Source organism: Cryptomeria japonica, chromosome 2 (genome assembly GCF_030272615.1).
Source record: "Cryptomeria japonica chromosome 2, Sugi_1.0, whole genome shotgun sequence".
Taxonomy (NCBI): domain Eukaryota; kingdom Viridiplantae; phylum Streptophyta; class Pinopsida; order Cupressales; family Cupressaceae; genus Cryptomeria; species Cryptomeria japonica.
The window spans coordinates 84,447,908-84,468,360 of NC_081406.1; the positions used below are offsets into that span (position 1 = coordinate 84,447,908).

General features: G+C 34.3%; 1 protein-coding gene and 1 long non-coding RNA gene across 4 annotated transcripts; both read left to right on the forward strand.

Annotated features, from left to right (window-relative positions):
* Nucleotides 1-2,820: 2,820 nt before the first annotated feature.
* Nucleotides 2,821-12,596, forward strand: LOC131036245 (uncharacterized). 2 transcript variants are annotated; one of them, XR_009371612.1, is made up of 4 exons: nucleotides 2,821-3,050; nucleotides 5,014-5,065; nucleotides 11,988-12,095; nucleotides 12,521-12,596. It is a non-coding gene; the product is annotated as an uncharacterized LOC131036245 (long non-coding RNA). The 2 variants fall into 2 exon arrangements; XR_009371611.1 differs by lacking the exon at nucleotides 11,988-12,095.
* A 177-nt stretch (nucleotides 12,597-12,773) lies between these two features.
* Nucleotides 12,774-15,562, forward strand: LOC131873684 (uncharacterized). 2 transcript variants are annotated; one of them, XM_059216859.1, is made up of 5 exons: nucleotides 12,774-13,295; nucleotides 13,391-13,603; nucleotides 13,708-14,085; nucleotides 14,187-14,249; nucleotides 15,327-15,562. In XM_059216859.1, exons 1-4 carry the CDS (start codon nucleotides 12,945-12,947, stop codon nucleotides 14,193-14,195), a joined length of 951 nt encoding a protein of 316 aa, XP_059072842.1. In that variant the 5' UTR covers nucleotides 12,774-12,944; the 3' UTR covers nucleotides 14,196-14,249; nucleotides 15,327-15,562. The 2 variants fall into 2 exon arrangements, with proteins under 2 accessions (XP_059072842.1, XP_059072841.1); XM_059216858.1 differs by having other exon boundaries at nucleotides 13,708-14,249.
* The last annotated feature ends 4,891 nt before the right edge of the window (nucleotides 15,563-20,453 follow it).

Sequence of the window (20,453 nt, forward strand, 5' to 3'; positions counted from 1 at the left end):
TTTTTGTTGGCTACTGTGAGGATGTTTAGGCGTACAAGTTGTTTGATCCTGACTCCAGAGAGGTCCTGTTTCGACGGGATGTTCAGTTTGATGAGTGCCTTCCCACAGTGGATACCCCGACTCCAATGTCTCCTCCTCTGCCTACCCCGACCACTGCATCTCTTCAGGATCTTTTTGAGGATGATTCTGATGATGGTGCTGATGATCCACCATCCCCACCTCCACTTACTCCACCTTAGATGCCCAAGTGGGCTCGCCTTACTGTTGAGGCGACAGGTCCTATGGCCGGTGATCCTTCAGATACTCGTCGCACCTATTCTCATACTATGGGTTCTAGTATTTTAAGTCATGCTATTTCAGATGATCCTCAAAAGTTTTCAGAGGCGACGGGTCACCCTGAGTGGGATTGTGCTATGGAGGAGGAGTATTCTTCTTTGATGAGGAATCATACTTGGGATCTTTGTCCTCTTCCTAAGGGCAGAAAGATGGTTAGGTGTCGCTGGTTGTATCACACTACATATGTTGCTGATGGTTCCATTGATAAGTACAAAGCACGTCTTGTTGCGAAGGGGTTTTCACAGGTTGAGGGTATTGATTACTCTGAGATGGGTTTATTGACCTATTAGAGGTTAATTTTGCTTTTTATTATATTATTATTCACAATACATTTTTGGTGAATTGGAGCTCTCATCTTTTGAGAATATTTTTCCTGTGTTTTGTGTGTTCTTCAGATTATTGCTTCTTTGCTTCTCCTTGTAATAGGTTTTTCAGCTTGTAGAAGATCTTCAGACTCCTATGGTGTTGTATTTCTCAACTCCAATACTATGCAAGTTACTTTATGATGTTCCTAGCTCGCATTCAAGAGCAAGGATATAGCATACTCATAACTTGCTTGCTATAGACTCACTACTAGACTCCATACTAGAATCAACTTAAAAACTTGATACAACACTTGATGCCCACAATGTTTCCCAAATCCCTTATTTATAGGATTCAAATGACTTGTTGAGAAGGTAAAATGAAACAATATCGACTTTACTGGGTAAACCAGTATATAATTAAAGTAGGTTTATTGTGCACACTTTAATTAAAGTGGCTGACATTAACATTCCTTTGTGCAAATAAAGTCAAATTACTATTCCCAGACCACACATGAGGAGATGGGTCTCTACATTTAAAATCCAAGTCATTATACACATCTTCCCACTTTGGTGGTTTCCACTTGGCACAAATATGAAATTTATGGAGAAGATCCCAATCTTGTTCGTACTATCATATATTATGCATGGGACAAAAGAAGATTCCCACTTTGACTGAACTATGACTATGTTGTTTAACATATGCTAACTATTTTTTTATTCACTTGTTATTCTTCTTATAACTTTATTGTGTAATATTTCCTTTATGCACACATACAATCTACAATTGAAAATTTATTTCCAAAATTATAATTATTCCACATTTAAAGTAATAAATTTGAAATGTACTTATAATAGAAAATTCATTCTCTAAACTATAATTTTTTTTTGCTCAATAACAAACCGAATCCAATATATTTATATCCAAACCAAAGGAAATACATAAGATGATAAAAAAATAATAAACCAATCCTAACTTCAACCTCGACAAAAAAAGAGTAAGTCTCCAAAGAGTCATTTGAATTTACATGCATAGCTATCAAACTATCAAACTATGAAAATATCTAACACTTTCATGAAAAAGAGAAAATGAATGACCTCCACCATAATTACTCCACCTTAAAAAAATAAAATAAAATTTTGGAATGTACCAATTAAAAAATTAGATGAATACCTAAAATTTGAAATATTGAGCAATTACATTATATTTGTACTTTAAAATAGAAAAGAGTAATTGACCATGATCTGTAAAGCTAAAACGGCAGCTACCTTGACGATTTTTTTTTATTTTAATTTTTAATTAGCAAAATAGGATTATTTGCTTCCTTCAAAGCTAAGGTTTATAAAGCCTACGAAAATCACGTTGAGAAAAAAGAAAGCGTTAAAAGTATTATTTTTTCATAAAAAGTTGCCTGCACGTAAATCAACGACATAATTTGAAAGCGCAGATTCTTTCGATTTTATTATTATAAACACTTTTGGGAGCATAATCATCAACCTTTTGAGTTGTACGATTTCCTTAATATTTGCACTCCCATTTGTTGACGCTGTAATACCTAGTGGAGAATCATATGATTTGGGCATGTTAACTTTTATTAAATTTGAGTTTATTTTAGAAAATATTTTAATTGTAAAAATGTTTCTAGAATCAATAGTGTCAAAGATTTTTTTGCATTTTTAGATCATACTCCATGATCCATGACAATAATTGTAATCTTTGACACAATCCAATTGAAAAACTTTTTCACAATTATTGTGAATTGTGAAAATTTGATATCATTAAATATTTTAATACTTTTAAATGATGAGTGATTTTTTTTCAGTCCCCGCCTTAAGCAGGGAACTAATGTTTTCATCTCTATCAAAAAAGAGCAATAACTTACTTTGATAATTGTGCAAGATGAAAAATATTTATCTTATGCTAAAGTTTTTATTATGTTTTTATTAAACTATTTTAAAATTTATTAATTTTTTGATATATTATTGGTTGTTTAATTTTTTGCTCGGGTTTATTTTTATTTTTCTCCCAAAAATATTCCAACTATTTCTGACTACGGAGCATAGGCTTTTGTATAGATTGTAAATGCAATAATTAAGGTGGTAGCGCTACGGCATAGCAATAATAATTAAGGCAGCAGGTGGGAGTTTAATGTTACGGCATTTGGTAGTGTGCATGCGTTGATGTTGCTGCTTCTACATACTTCAAGCATTGAGCTTAGGTTTTTTGTTGGTATACTTCTACAATTTGCTATCAGCCACATACCTTGCTATCTGATATTCTCTGTGATGCTTTACTGGACGACGTTAGTAGCTCAAGGTCATTACCAGACTCTATACACCAGACTCTATATGCCAGCAGCTTCATCCACAACTACCGACAGGAGCTCGCTAGATACCCTGCTTTGACTACAGGTTAGGTTCATTGTTTGTCTGATATCATTGCCAGAGCTTAATTTCCTTCAAATCTACAAGTTTGATTATAATATGTGTAAATTTACATTCAATTTTGAGTCCGAATTTTGAGTTATGTTGAATCTATAATCCGCAACAATATTTGGATCTGGAATCAACACGTTTGTTACAGTGTTGCTCCGTTTCATATATTGTTTGAACCCCATCTTCTCTGCTTATGATTTGCCTACAAATTTATGCCCAATATTTTTTTCCTTAAAATGCATCTGAAATTTTGTGAGATCCGAAATTCTTCCCATTTGAAAAGCTCATAGGAATAAGAATCTTAGAACCTAATGTCACTTTGAATTGGAGGACAGCTTATCGTCATCCTTCGGCTACGATTTTGTTTGGGAGATGGGATTAATAACATTAGGGAAAACTTATAGCTTAATTTTTACTTTTTACCTTTAGTCGAGTATTTTAACTGGAAAACCAACATTTTTTTGCAAGGAATATGTAAAATGCAAGTAGTAGCTAGGTAAAATGACCTACTGAACATCCAGAATGGACCAGGCGGACTTCATGAGACTAAGGTTCTCCTCTTCCCAGTTGCGTAGGTAGGATAAGAAAGACCTCTTCTTGAATATTATGAAAACCCTTGGCCAGAACAGAAATCGGGTGGCTCTTTCTCTGGTTACACAGCAAACTCCTGCCCAAATTAGTCATCGAGTACATTATAGTATTTGAATTTTTAGGGTGAAGGTGTATTAAATTCAATATGCAATGGTGGTTTATTTTCATTAGCTGGCTATGTTTTTCAATTTATAAAATGCCCAAGGAGAATGCCTCTAAGGAATTTAGGATTTCAATTACTCTTTATTGTATTCCATACACTGGCTAAGCAGATAACCATAAGAAAATAAGACTCTTCTATTGACAGGAACTTCACAGGTCCAGATGTTCATTTTTATTCTTTTACAGAGTCTTTGAGTTTACATGATTCATTTGTCATTTTCTAAATGCCTTTACAGATTTTTTAACATAAATCTATTCTGTGCATATATACTACAATTATCACAGTTTACGAGTGACATTTCTTAGCGGCATTCTATCAAACAGTTCACTGTGCCCTGAGGCAGGGAGGATGTTGGCAAAGGTTGTGCAATTTGGCTTTACACCTGTCGATTGCATTTTCTTGAAATTTTCTAAAGCGTTTTCAAGGTATGCATTATGTGCATATCGTGTTATCATGGCATTCCATAAGACCACATTTCTTTTAGGCATTTTGTCAAACAATTAGCATTCTAGGGCCTGATTGGCCTTGTCGCTGTTTGCTCACAATGTCAGAAGCTGCGAATATTATTTCCAATATCTTGCTTCTACACTCACGCATCCTTTATAGTTCAATTAGAGGTCCATATTGATGGATATGGCATCTCTGAATGACACATTTACTGAAGTTTATAGAATGGTTAGGGGAGTCTGTGTTTTCATTTTAAAGATAGTTTTTTTGTCTTCTTAGCAAAACATTTCTTCTGACGGATGAGTTCAGAATAATTTATCACTATTTTCCTTTTCTGATAATTTCATATTCCAGAAAATGTATTACATAGTAAAACTTTAAATCTTTTTTATAAATATCACTTATGTTATTCTTCATTGAAAAATTTGGGAGTAACACTTATTAATTATTTTAGACAAGCTTATATCGGGTAAGAACTTGATAAAGAAAGTGGTATGAATACAATTGTTTTGATGTTTTCAATTATATATTTATCAAAATTACAAACTTCTGAAAAGAATTCAAAAAAATCTTAACTTATTTTTTTTCAAAAGTTATCATGATTAGATTTTTGTATTGTATTGAAATTTCAGTATTGTGCATTTGAATTTTGGGTTTTACCGTAACTTTATGTTTTTTTAAAGCAAAGGCACATATTATCTTATGGATTGTCAATGTGGTTGTGGTTTTGTGTTGCAGGCTATCTTTTCCACGAGACAATCTTGTAGCCTTGTTATGCTTACTGCTCAAGGTCAGTATTGGATTCTTAAAGGTGCTCTTTGTTCAGTTCTTCAAATATAACTGCATTCTTCTCTGTCTATATTCGATATTTCTAAGTGGACACCACTATAGATACAAATCTTCTTAGTCTAGGTCAGTAATCTAGTAAAATGCTTATGAACACTAGTCTAAAGAAAAAAAATACATCTAAAAACCCAATTATAGTAGAAACATACAAATCACATGATCAACCACTTATGATATCAATTGATGAAGCTCTAGACAAGGTAAATTGTTTCCGAATTGATTCATTCAACTACACAGTTGGTGATTGCTTATTTGACACAGTCCATGTTTTCTCCATTGTAAATATACACCTAATGAACTACATAATGGTCTTGTCGATCATTTCTTACATTGTCTTCACAGTGGTTGTCCTGAAGCTTTGAGCTCTTTTGAGCATGAATTACATCCAACAATACTTTATGATTTGAATAATATACATGATAAAAATACATATCTACGTAGAATGAGGCTTTCAGCAACAGAAATCAATGCCAATGGTGAAGTTGGAATTTGGCGTGACACATTTTGTGTAAAATGGTTAGCACGTTGGTTAAATATACCCATATGCATTTGGTCTCTAACACACAAAAAAGCAGTTGCATTTCAATAGAGATGCATGTCATCCTACGATATCAATTCTTTTCCATGATACAAATCCAACTGTTGGACATTATGAACCTATCTTTTCAAGGACAAGCACATACAATTGCCTTCAAAGCATGCAATCACAATTGCCTATTGCATGTTATGAATTTGACAATGCCTGGACTATAGTTGCAAATGCATTTGACACACTTGAACTTTGCCGACCTGCTACAACTGCAACTCCATGTGGTGAAAGCATGTTTGATGCTATTGCTTTACTAACTGATGAATGATTTGATGCAATTGCTTTACGACTATATATGGCCCAATCTTTGACGAATGCATTGAAAGTGCAAGACAAATTTGCATTGGCATGTGTTGACATGAATGAGAACCCTACTATAACAAAAAACAATTGTCTATTGCAATTGCAGCCACTCATTTCTAAGATCGGAATACCACATGCAGAAAGCAAACTTGAAGGTTCTGAATTTTGTTTATTATGGCTTTCACACATATTTCATGCAACTATACATGTATGGAAAGCAAGTGAACAACCCAAGGCCAAAGTATATTGTAATTGCACAAAACTGAAAAAAAGCATAAACTTGATTTGCTTTCAACACAACTCATGTCATTGTCATTATGAACCACTTTACAAAAAACAACAACTAATAGCTAATATGCATATAAGGCAACCTATTTTGGTACAAGTCAGTGCAACCGCACCTGCATCTACACTGCCTTCTACATTTCAAAAAAACCTAGACTTGTTACCAATTGCACCAAATTTTGAACCAAGTAATTATGGTGAACAGAATTTGACTGGTTCACAAAATGTTGCAACAAACAATACAACTACTTCGCCTATGACAAGCTCACTAGCCCACAGAACTACATCTTTACGTAGTGCAAATTTGAAAGCCACTCACTCATTGCGATGTCACAAAGCTGCAATACATAATAAAGATTCACCAAAACAAGACATAGACAACAAACAATTGGTTGGAACAATAGACATTGCAAATCAGATAAGCACAAAGCCTCAAACAATTACAAATTTTCCTACAACAAAATTGAAAGAGACTTGTTTATTGCCATGCCTCAAAGCTGCAATCCATGCTAAAAATAAGCAACAAAACAATAGAGCCAATGCAATCCAAAAATCCATCAGCAGATACTTGCAAAGCATTAATGATACGCCAACACAACCATGTACGCTTTGTGAAATGTTGCATTTTCATAAAAACATTCGCAAAGCTGACAATGCATTTGTCAATGCTTTCTCTTTACTTTCCATTGCAACCAAAGACAAAAGAATTGCAATAGGGCAGCCCATTTACAAACAATGTATAAAAGCAACTTTTTTTGGCTAACTACCTTTTTTCGCTGCACCATGCAAGATAAGACGAAAAAAACAAATAGACATTGTCCATCGATTGACTTCTTTAGAAGAAAGACTTGTCTCTTTGCGTATTGCTTTTGCACAAATTAGACAATTAGGATATAAAAGAGCACAATATGGCTTAAATGGTACAATCATCAATGTTCTAGTAGATTTTGATAAGGTGCAACAAGCATTGCCTAGAAAAATAGATAAAACTAGAACAATAGCAGTCAAATTGAAACGAAAGCTAGAGTATGAAAATGCATATTTACAAGGCAATGTTAGGCCTACTTGTGTAATGAATGCTTTAACAAGATTATCAAAAACACCATTGTATATAAAAGAGCATATCTCCATAAATAAAGATTGGGAAGCTCTACTTGGAAACAAAAAGGAACACATGCGCACATATATTGAAACAGAAACAGATATGAACAATGACAAAACTGAACAAGATGAAGAGCCTATAACTGAATCGCTAGTACATTGGTTCAATGATCCGCATTCAATCAAAGACCTTGATACAACTATTATTGAAATTGCACTGTCAGAAGGCTTTAAGGCTCTTGGTATTTTTCAAGACACTTACTCAGAAGAAATGAACTTCCCAGCTTTATTCTATGGATCTGCGTGACCAATTGACATTACAAAAAATCCATCCTTTAAAAAATAGCAAAATGGGAGCTCATGCATAAGACAATGACTTTGCAACGCACATAACGAATATTTTTTTTAAAGCCATCAAAATTATTATACAACAAATATCTTCATTACAATGGGTGTGCATAAGAAAATCTAAATTAAAAGGTAGAAAGTTGCTTGCAAAGGATGTGCGTAGTCCAACAAATTTAGAAAAAATACTAAGATCTCCATTAGGCTTTAGATCATTAAGAAGTATTTGCACATCTCCAGATTATTTAGAAAACACAAGGAAAAATGTTTTTGCAATGATAAGACAATTAGGACCTCCAACTTTTTTTGTAACATTAACAAGCGCATAACACTTTTGGGAGCCATTATGCAAAGCATTGCAAGATATATCTACTAAGAAACAAAAAGAACACAATGAAACTATAGAAGATAGAGACTTAGACTTTCAAATTAGAAAAAATCCAGTTCTTTGCAGTCGATATTTCAATCATAAGGTCAATGCATTCCGCAAAATGATGCTAGAAAACAATGAGCTATTTGGCAAAGTATTGGACTATTTTTTTGTCACGGAGTTCCAAAATCAAGGAAATGAACATGTACATTTTATGCTATGGGTTAGAGATGCACCTATATATGGAAATTGCAAAAACATTGAAATAGAAAACTTTGTGGACAAGTACATTTCATGTGATTCTTCATTGCTCGATGCAAATCTTGTCAAAATGCAAACACATCATCACACAAAGACTTGTGAAAAATACAAAAACTCTAATTGTCGCTTTAGTTTTCCTTTACCTCCCATGAAAAGAACAACAATACTAGAGTCGTTGCCTTTTGCTAATACTGCAATCAAAGATACAACAAGAAACTTCTTCAAGCAATTAGAAAATAAACACTATACAAAAGAAATTACATTTGACAATTTCTTGGACGAATTCAAAATGGATGAAGCAAACTACATTGCAATGCTACAATCAACATTGTCAAGGAAAATTGTCATGCTAAAAAGGCACCCAATTGATATTTGGATAAATGCTTTTGCAAAACAAGTGCCAACTTTATGGTATGCAAATACAGACACACAATTCATATTAGATGCATATGCTACTGCATCTTATTATAGTTCATATATGACAAAACAAGATAGAACATTGTCCCTTGCATTTCGCCAAGTGCGACAACAATGTAGATATGCTTATGATGAAAAGAGCCATGTCATACGAAAACTGGGCAATGCATTGCTTAATTATCAACAAATGTCTAGCCGCCAGGCTGTTCACATTGTTTTGTCATTGCCATTGTGTAAATGCTCAAGGAAAACCGTTTTTATTAATACTGCGCCATTAGAAAGTAGAGTTTTCATGTTAAAAAGCCCTAAGCTATTAGCAAAGGAACAAGATAATTCTGAAAACATAATGTATGCATCTGCAATAGAAAAATACACACAACGCCCAAAAGCTTTTGACAAATTATCACTAGCTGAATATACAACTTTCTACTCTACCAACATAACAAAGGTAAAAAAAAGAGAGAAGCCACATATCATACGCTATGTAAAATACAATCCACATGTTGATCAAGACGATTATTGTAGAGAAAAACTTATGTTATATGTACCTTTTCGAATTAGTGAAGAAACATTATTGGTTGGTCATAAAACATGGAGTGCAACATTCAATGCAAACAAAACACAAATTGCAGAGATTGAAAAAATGTTTACAACACAAATTGATTATAGATGGGGTGACATTGAAAAAGCTGCCACAGAAGCTGATATTGAAAAGTATCCAACAATACATTTTGAAGATGATACTTACCAAAACATAGATGAAAATGAAATAGAGAAATATGACATCATAACTGACCTTAAGCATACAAGAAATACAAAATCCACACATAGTGCTTGCAACTCATTGTTTGCATAAATAGCTCATCCATTTTTGCTGAGTAACGAAGAATATTTTAGTTTACGAAGGCAATTGAACAAAGAACAACAATCAATACTGAAGGACGTGCTAATGACAAAGAGACTTGCACCCCAAAAACCAATATACTTATTCTTGACAGGCGGGGTTGGCACAGGCAAAACCTTTACAGCTAAAGTACTCTTGCAAGCAATGATTTGTTTCTATGATAAGCAACTAGATAGTGACCCGCTCAAACCTAAAGGCATTATTGTTGCTTCAACAAGAAAAACTGCATTTAATGCAGGCAGAAACACTGCTCATTCCATTTTCCATTTGCCATGCAATTCTTAAAAAATGCTACCTTTGGACTCAAACACACTTGATAGCTTAAGCAAAAAGCTTGACCAACTTCAGATTCTACTTATTGTTGAAACCTCACTCATTGGCTCGACAATGCTATACAATATTGATAGAAGATTTCGTCAGATCAAACACATACCAACAAAACCCTTTGGCAATGTCAATATCATATTTTGTGGCGACTTCTACCAAGCACAACCTGTATGTGACACTTGGATATTTGAAGAACCAAGAATAAATAATGAGAAAATCCCATACACATTTTGGATTGATGAAGTCACATGCTTTGAACTACAAACTGTAGTTAGACAAACAAATGAACATTTCATTTCCATACTCAATCGCACTAGGACTTCTCAACAAACTAACGAAGACATCTCCTATTTAAATACAACATGCTACAAACCACCACCCAATGATCCAAGATTCCCATATTTGTTCCAGAGAAATTTAGCTGTTGATGAGCACAACAAAAAAATGTTGAATTACTTGCCTACGAAGCTCTATGTGTTAGACGCTATCAATAAAAAGGATACACCCATTGACAATATGCATTATCAAAATGAAAAGTCATCACTGCGTACCACAATCTATGTAAAACCAAGAATTTTGGTTGAGCTAATTGTTGGCAACCTTGATACACAAGATGGTCTAGTCAATGGTGCTGATGGCATTTTCCAGTTACACACAAATGAGAAAGAAGAAATTGTCTGGATTCAATTTATTGACCCCACAATTGGAAAGTTGCGTCGTCAAAGAATGCAAACCCTATATACAACTGGTATTTTGCCTTCTTGGACACCAATAACAAGAATTGCTAGAAAAGTCAAAACACCTACAAAAATAGTCACTCGAATGCAATTTCCTTTCCAACTAGCATGTGCAAGAACTATTCATAGAGCACAAGGCCTAACAATGGATGCACTTGCTTTTGACCCTTGCAAAGTATATCAACATGGTCTTGCATACACTGCACTATCACGTGTAAGGAACATTGAATCATTGTACTTGATTCACAAATTGCAACACCAAAATTTCAAAGTGTCACAAAAGGTGGACAATGAGATGGAATGCCTTCGAACACAAGCACAATGGAAATTGCAATACAACCTTTGTTCTACATCATCAAACCATTTTAGTCTACGCTCATTGAATACACGAAGCTTTGCATTCCATGCACAAGAAATAGCCCATGACCATGATTTGCTTAGTGCAATTGTACTATGCTTACAAGAAACAAGAGACAAGACTCTTGAACATCTTACATTGCTCAATAAAAAATTCAAATGCTATCCTTCATTTGCTATTCATGGCCTATTAACATGTTGCACAAAAACAACCACATTACAAAAAATTGAAACATTCGCCACAAAGCACTTGGAATCAATAACAACTGACTTGCTGTACTTTGGCACTGTTTTACGAATCACAAATCTCTTTTTAACACCAGTTGCACCAATTAATGATCTACTCAATCTAATTGAAGAAATTATCAAGTCACAACCACCCAATTACAAATTGATTATTGTAGGAGACTTCAACATTGATATGCTAAATTCAACAAAAACAAAAACAATGCTACTTGAATTTATGCAACAACACAAACTGTCATTCGTTATTGACAAGCCAACAACGCATGCAGGCAGTTTATTGGATCACTTTTGGATAGGCAACATTGATATTTCACTTGTACGCTTCACTATATTGGATACATATTGGACAGACCACTTCGCAATAGTTCTACAACTCCAACTATAACACACAAAATTCTAAATTGCTATTACATCTTACCCAATACCTTCAGCAATCAATCACAATTACTTAATACAGCGTACAAGTTCATTTTAAAAACTCACTATTGCTTAAAAAATTGTTCAATCTTTACAAATACACAATAATTGGCTACTATTCAACCTACTAAACGCTAGCTAAAAGACATATTTAACATTTCTTCGGTTTATTGTCAAATTCTAAAATCTGCTTTCGACTAATTGCAGATTAAGCAAAACAAAATAGTGTTTTACCTATTTTGCACATCTGGAACTTGTATCAAGGTCAACGAAAAGTCATTATGAAAACCAACAATTATCTAAACTACAATTCTGGTAAGTTACAATTAACCCCTCCAATTGGTAATTATGCTTCTTTTTATCCTGCTACTTATTGACTTTATACATAAAATACACCAAATAGTTACATAAGTCTGCTATCAAAGATTAGCCAAGTACATGAAATAATAGTATGCATTTTGTATGTCTTTGTTTAACTCTTCATCTTCAAACAATTACATCTTTATGTATTAATTTGCATTTGAAAATTTGTTGTAGCAACTTTTGCAAACGATAGCTTTTGCACAAGTCAAAATGTAAGACACAGCATCTGACCACAACTTGTCATCAAAAAAACGCACACATAATGAAAATACGTATAGCCAATACACACTTATCTTTAATTATAGAAAAATATACTTTTTTTTTCTACTATATATTAACAATTTGCATACTAAATCATCTCATTCATTGTTTTGAAGCTCACAAATAGCCCGTCATCAAAGCAACCCCCCTGAAAATACGACCAACTCAAACAACAACGAAGAACAAAAAAGGCAAGTGTTCTCCTCAAATTCTAGAAATACATCTCTTATTTTTTTGTGAAATACATCACTCTCTCTTCTTTCTCTCACTGTTATACTTCCAATTATTCTCATTTCTTTGTTCTAATTCTATTTACACATACTTCCACAACAATGTACATACTAACCTTGCTCATTTGATTACAGGTCAAAGTTGGAAAGGCCTCCTGCATCAAGTATAATTGAAATATGTACAATGCAATCTGCCATTGCTTTTGAAGGTGATGTACTAGTCGCATATGGCCCTGCTATCAAATAGAGCTCAACAAACGAACCAAAAGCACCCATTGCACATGTTGATCTCGTTGACAACCATGGACAAATGACTATAACAGTAAACATCAACAATAAATTAATAGACACCTTTTTGCCCCAGTTATTGCCTGGGGCAAGTGTGCGCTTAACAAAATTCACAGTGAAGAAAAAATCACAATATGAGAGAGGAGATGCTGATTACTGTATCCAGCTAACTGCTAAAACAACAATTGAAAGTATTGATAAAGTATGCAAGAAACAAAAGCTAACACCTGATACAACCATTTCGCAATTAATCCACTCACCAAACAACTATTCAATTGGAACACTAGGCGTCCTTGTAGCATCTCAAAATCAAGAACCAAACGAATTTCAACTACAGGTCAAAGATGGAGAATTGCCATCTGATACAGCTACTGTAAGATATTTTCTCATAACATAGTCTAATTTATATGCCTCACAAATTATACATATAATTTAGTATACTAACGAACAAATTTGTGTCTTTTGCAGCTAACAGTTCCAAAAGTCCATACCAATTCCTATGCCACCTTGGAAAGGCTCCTGACTTCAGCAAGACCACCACTTCTTCTCCTAAAAAATGTTGTCCGCGGCAACACAAGAGGATCAAGTGACATTAGATCAAGTCTCTCCACCTACATTGATGAATTGAATGACGAATACACCAAAGGTTTCTTGCAAACACTTGCTTCCTCCAATTTGCAGGTAACCAACTAAAACACTCATTAGTAAGAACACTACAATTATTCTCATTCACTAAATTCCAAAAGCATTTAACACTTCCATTACAATCTTTCTTCCAATGACAGGTTGCTGGAACATTGAAAACAAAAAACGTGTACCTACCACCATACCAGCCACTTTGCAACTTGTGCCATAGCATAGTTTCTGCAGCTCACATGTCAGCGAACAACACTGCTCACTGCACCACATGTGCATCAACCACGACTTTTGCATACCAACACTACTTGCAATGCACAATTGAAACTGAAGATGGAACTATTAACTGCAACTTACACACCAAACTCTTGCAACAAAACTTTCCTGAGCTCACAAAAATAACATTTGAAAATTATAAGCAAAACATATCTGCAACTATCTACCTCATGTGCAAGTTTGAGATACGAGGAACATTCACAATTGCCATGAACAATTCCATCATTGCCATTGCACAAGAAGCGAGCAGTGTAATTTTATGCAAACCACTCTTCTGCATTGCTACAATCTAAAACCATTATTTATTACAACTAATCCTAACAGTGATCTAATTGTTTTGTGTAAATTGTAGAGTGTATAAAAGCACCATGCCATTTTCAAGAAGATTTTGGTTCACTTCACACTACTCCTCAAGGTAATGCCAATTATCCCCATTTCTATGCTTGTTCTGTTTATTATATTTAGTTTAAGGCTAAAAGTAAAATATGTATATATTTATAATTTTTGTAGTTTTCTTTGCCATTGCTGCTTTATATACTTATAATGAAGAATTTTTTTCCCACTATTTCATACTGTTGTTGTCGATAAGAAGGATGAAGTTTGTATGGTTTTAGCCAAAACGTATCCAACCCCTGAGAATTGAAACAAGCCCATGTAATTTGTAATACCTGAGTGATCCAAAAACTCAAAATTCTAATCAAATATTTTGCATCTATATCACACAATCCTTGACAATCAGTCAATGATACAACCTTTTTATAATTTTCCATATACTTTACTATTACACTATAACAACTCTCTACCATATGCAGACAAACCAGATTTATATTTGAACTTTCTGTTCTTAGGAATATCAAATCAAGTTTTCTTATGTTGTTCTAGCAATATGGCCCAATTATTATAGCCCATACACTTCCTTTCGTTCTTCAAATAATTCAAAGGAAAACAAAAACCCGTAAAACTATACACATTATGTACCGAGGGGAATCCAACCACACAAGGGCATTGCAATGAAATCTTAAACCAGGAATGCCTTCCCTAAAGTTGACATAAAATACTAGCGTTCCATCATATAATATTTTATTATATATATGACCAATGCCAAATCTGATTTACAGTTAGTTTAACTTCAACTTTCTAAGCAACAACTTATCTGCATTAACTAGTGCTGAGGGATATGAGTAAATGCTTGAACACACAGATACCACGTAGATAATTCACATCTCTACGTGTCTCCCTGTTTTTCATTTTATAGTTTGATTACTTGATTGTGTTCTTTAAGGTGTACAACACCGTATATATATCATTTAAATATAGATTTGGTGCATATGTAAATTAAATCAACATAATCATATATAAATGGAATGTGATCCTAGGCTTTTTTTCCCCATATTGTTATTTACATTCCTAATTTTTTTAATATAATACTTGAAGAGTCTACATTTGCACATTTCATTTGCTAATTAACATCTTAATTTTGTTAATTTTGCAGGTTCCCAAATGAGAAATTAAAAACAATCAAAAGCTCCTTGCTTCAACTAGTGGACAATTCAAAATACTATTCACATACCTATAATATTCAAAGGAACACTTATCTTATTTTCTTTTGTAAATAACTAGTTAATTATCTTTGGCTACAAACATTCGATAATATGCTTAGTTTTTGTAAATATAAATCTTATGCATTGTCTACTTGTATAATAGAATTGAAGACGAGTTCTTAGAACACTACAACACGTTATCTTTTTTGCATTCAATATCAGTTGTTAACTATTTTCAAAATCATATTATATGAATAGAAAAAGTTTTACTATGTCAAATTCAACTCTTCTATAGTATAATTGAAATATAATTACATTACTTAATCATATTTTTCTTTATGTCTATTCACAACATCCAGTCAATGAATTGTGTTTATAGATGTTGTTTCCCAAATATCTATTTTAGCAATTAACACAAGAAATATTATTGGCCTAGAAGAACACAATACATGTGCAGTAACTACGAACAATTAACATGAAATTACATTTTATGAAAAAAAAAGGTTCTTACTACGTCATATATAAGCTCACCCAAATTTAAAAATATATCATTGTAGCGTCCTAAAATTGCGACACTTGCAATTTCGACTGCATTTCGGTCTTCACGATGGCGATGCAACACGCAACCTGAATGGAGACCCTGAAACCTGATTATGACACTGAAAACTGCATTTTCTTGCACCCTGGCCTGAACCTCCTTTGCACCCTGCTGTCCCGGGAGGTGGGACCAGGGCGCCCAGCGCCCTGGTCCCTGGGTCCTATTTTGGGCCCGGTCTCTTTTGGACTTCGGGTCTTTATGTTTGCAAATTGGAAAATTATCTTTCCTGGTCGGCCTAAGGTTGGGAAAATCAGTCTTTTAACCCTAATTGGCAAGTATATAAACTACATTTTCCTCTCTCATTTGGACGTATACATACATGAGGGAAAAAGCGTGGAAACTATACTCAAGCATTCAAGCATTCAAGCATTCTTTCAAGCAATTGATCATTCTAAGTCTCCATTCAAGGCTAAGTGTTGCATTCAAGACAAGGATTCAACCATTGAAGAGGAGATCACATACTACATGCTACATACAACATACAACAATACAACAAACAACAACATCTATACTTTCGCACATAAGGATACAAACATCCTTACAACAAGGTATTAGTACTTGTTTTACATTACATACATTGACATTTACAGCAATTTCTCATTTCTTGGTTAATTCCAAAACCGGGGTTTGACCTAAAGGCAAACCCCTAATCCCTAACCCCCCAATCGTCTTCACTTTTCTGTGTGTAGGTTGCAGGTACGCGGTTGAAATTGAAGATCTGGAATCCTTGTGCAGAGACGAACAGATCCCTCTTCGTTTCGCGGATTTTTCGGAGGACCGTGTGCACGCCGGGCGCCATCGTCCTGACAACTTTTGCTCAAATTTGCAGGACAGCGCCGTATCGACATTTTACTGCTAATTCCAGGTCCACAGCTTCATATCATATCCCTATCTCAGTTTATAAGCGAGTCTTTATCACTTTCTATGCATTCCTAGCTTAATTCTTCTATCAACATTCTTTACAAAAGAGGGTAGCCTTGCTTTCTTAACCCTTGAAACACATTTAGCATCCAATCTTGCATTGTGTGGGATTGGATCTTGTGGGTTTCAACCCCTCTTTTGAATGTAAAGTCTCTCCCCTAAGTGAAAACCGTCAACCCTAGTGAATCTCCCTTCTCTCTCCTTGGAGTTGGAAGAGGGGAGAGCAACTAGGGTTCGATCGCGATTTTCCGCTTTACATTTTGGTGAACCCGACGTGAACATCCTTTCTGATTATTCATAGTTAGATCTAAAAATTGGATTCCTTGATTACATTTCCATGTTTGATCTTTGGCAAAATTTTAGAGGTTAATTGCATAAAAACCCTAAATTTTCTTTTTAAGTAATTAAACTTGTGAAATGTTTAATTGTTAATGCTTGTTTCAGATCTGCCCTTCTATTACAAATTATCAATTCGTATTTGTGCTTTAATTTTGAAAATTAAGTGGTTAAATGTCAAAACCTTAATTTTTGAAACCCTCTTGATTCAACCTTTGACTGATAATTTCACTAATCAAAACATTTCCAAATCAGCTGTAACTTTGGATTCCGCAATAAAATCACAATATCTTTCATCCTTGAAAATTTGGAAAAAAGTTGCGAGGACTGTGTGCACTCCGAGCGCCATCGTCCTCGACATTTTTTCCGAAATTTTGGGAGCGAGATCTTACTGTATTTTCCTGCTAAAATCCAGAATTTTGGCTGATTTTATCAATTTTAACACCTTCAAAATTACAGTCAAAGTTGGTTTAGCGATTGCTTGGATTGAGGCTTCTAATCATTCAAAAATTGTCGAAACTGAAATTCATGTCAAAATTGTGTTTCTTACTATCCTAAATCTGAAAAGTGTGTTGGCATTCATTCGAAATTTCAGTGATTTATTCAAATTCTTGCAATTTGTGACTTTTGAAATTAAGTGCTTAATTACAACAACTTTGATTTCCGCTTTTAAAATCGAATTTTGCATGAAATTGAGTCAATTTTCAAATTTCAAAACTTGCATTGCTCTTAACATTCCCTCTAAAATCATAAAATTCAAAATTTCAGTTTCCCTCTCTTTTTCAAAATTCAAATTTTGCATTTTTCGACAATCTTGGTAGGGTTCAATTTTGAGATTGCAACTTTAATTTGGCCTATCTACAGATCGTAAAATCACTCAATTTTTTTCAGGTTAGCTGTAAAATCATCATAACTTTCATCCCTGCAAATTTCAAAAAAAGTTGCGAGGACCGTGTGCACTCCGAGCGCCACGGTCCCGGACATTTTTTCCGAAATTTCGGGAGATTGTCCTGATTGTATTTAACAGCTTAAATCTGGAAGATTGGCTGGTTTTACTGAAATTTGCTACCTCTAAAATTTAAAATCTTCTCTCTCTCTTTAGTGCATGAGTTTTACAACAATAAGCCCTACTTACACTATTCCCGTTAGACGAAGCCTTAGAATTAAGTCTTTCCAAGGTTTAATTACTGAGGAGATGGAACCTAATTTGAATGGTCTTTTTAACAAGGACATGGGTAATTCCTCTAATCCTCTTAATGATGAAGAAGCTCTCCATGAGGTTTCTGTAGAACAACTTTCAAAATTGGATAACCAATTTGATGATTTTCGACAATGGATGTCTCAAGAATACCCTGATAGTCAAGCTCTTCCTTTAATTGAGGGTCTAAAACGTATGCTTCAAAGTGATAAGAATGGAATTGATATTTTGCGTGGTATTGCACACATTGTGGATTCAAATGTGATGCCTATGAAGAGTTGTGTCGAAACCTTAGGTTATACTCAACCTCCTACTCAAGACAATCATTCTATTCCTTTAACGACTCCTATTGCTAGTATACCTACTTTTACATCAAACATAATGACTACTTCAATACAAGACATTCCGCCTATGATCACCAGTCATGGGGGCAATCCTTCTTCTTCAATCAACCCTCTTCCTTCATTCAATCCAACTTCTTCATTCATTCCTTCAATGAGTGTTCCTATTATATCACCACAAATGAACATGACGCAAGGGGGCAATTCATTTAACCATTCCATTCCTCCTTGTAGTGTTCCTCCTGTCCAATCATCTCCTATGACTAACTATCATAGTGTCCCACCACCTTACTCTCTACCTTCTTTCAATAACATAACACCTCCATCACAATCTAACATGTCTAATATGAACTCTTCGACTGAAGCGACCATTAACAATCTTGCACAAACTGTCTCTTCTTTACAGCAACAAATTGCCTCTATGAATCAATCTAAGTTTAGTGTGCCCACATTTGATGTTGCGAGCCCACTTTCTCTTGACATTGTCCGAGCTATTCCCCCTAAACATGTTGAAATTCCGCATTTGGAGTTTTATAATGGTAAGGGTGATCCTCTAACACATGTTAAGACCTTTCAAACAATATGTACCGATTTTGCTTATGACAAAAGGTTGCTTGCAAAACTGTTTACTAGAACATTAAGAGACAAAGCCCTACAATGGTATTGCTCGTTGCCTTCCTATTCTATTACTTCTTTCGAACAACTTGCAAATGCTTTCATTCAACAATTTCAAAACAATATAAGCTCTAAAGTTACTTTGATTGATTTAATGCATTGTAAACAAGGTGTTAAAGAAAAAGTGACTGATTTTATTGGTAGATATAAGCATTTGTATGCTCAAATTTCTTTTCCAGTGCCTGACAATGATATTCAAAGAATTTTTATTTCTAATTTACAAAAAGACATTCGAGACAAACTCCTGTTTTCTGAGTTTACTTCTTTTCAACAGTTGTGTGCAACTCTTCACAATTATCAACTGACTGTGAGTCAAATGGAACAATCACATCCTGTGGCTTCGAGTGATAAGGGTGATAGTAGTCAACAACCATTTGGAAAGTTTAAACCGAACATAGATTCCATCAAATTCAATGAAAACATCATCAACAACAATGTGAATGCAGCATCAGGTGTGCCTCCTATTTCTAAGTTTTTCAAGAAAGAAAGAAAGTATACTCCTTTGAATGAATCATTGCATAGTATTATGAATAAATTATTGGAACAAAATGTGCTTACTCTTCCTCCTATAAGGCAAATTGATCCTGCAAAGATTACTTCACCTTATTTTGATAACAAATCTTTTTGTCAATTTCATCATCAACCTGGGCATGATACTGAAAAATGTTTTTCTTTAAAGGGTAAAATTCAAGATTTGATTGATAATAATACTATCTCTGTTTCTGGTGTGAATGATAAAGGCAACACATCTATAGCTCCTCCTAACCAAAATCTTCAGATTTTTACTGATCCATTGCCTTCTCATGCCTCTAATGCGATTGATACTACTGATTCCTCTGTCTCACCTGATGATCTTGTGTCTATGATTCCAAATGTGATTAACTTTGTAGAGCAGCAAGAAATCCCTAAAGAACCTTCCATCACATTTGATTCTAGTGAAACCATTAGGGCACCTGATGGTCCTTTATACATAGTTGCAAAAGTCAAGAACACACCTTGCCGTGGAGTG

What these genes read in the sequence shown, in the direction of transcription:
- LOC131873684 (XM_059216858.1), top strand. Translation starts at nt 12,945, where the DNA reads ATGACTATAACAGTAAACATCAACAATAAATTAATAGACACCTTTTTG. An exon ending in TGCCATCTGATACAGCTACT is followed by an intron (nt 13,296 to 13,390) that starts GTAAGATATTTT and finishes TGTCTTTTGCAG; the next exon opens with CTAACAGTTCCAAAAGTCCA. An exon ending in TTGCTTCCTCCAATTTGCAG is followed by an intron (nt 13,604 to 13,707) that starts GTAACCAACTAA and finishes TTCCAATGACAG; the next exon opens with GTTGCTGGAACATTGAAAAC.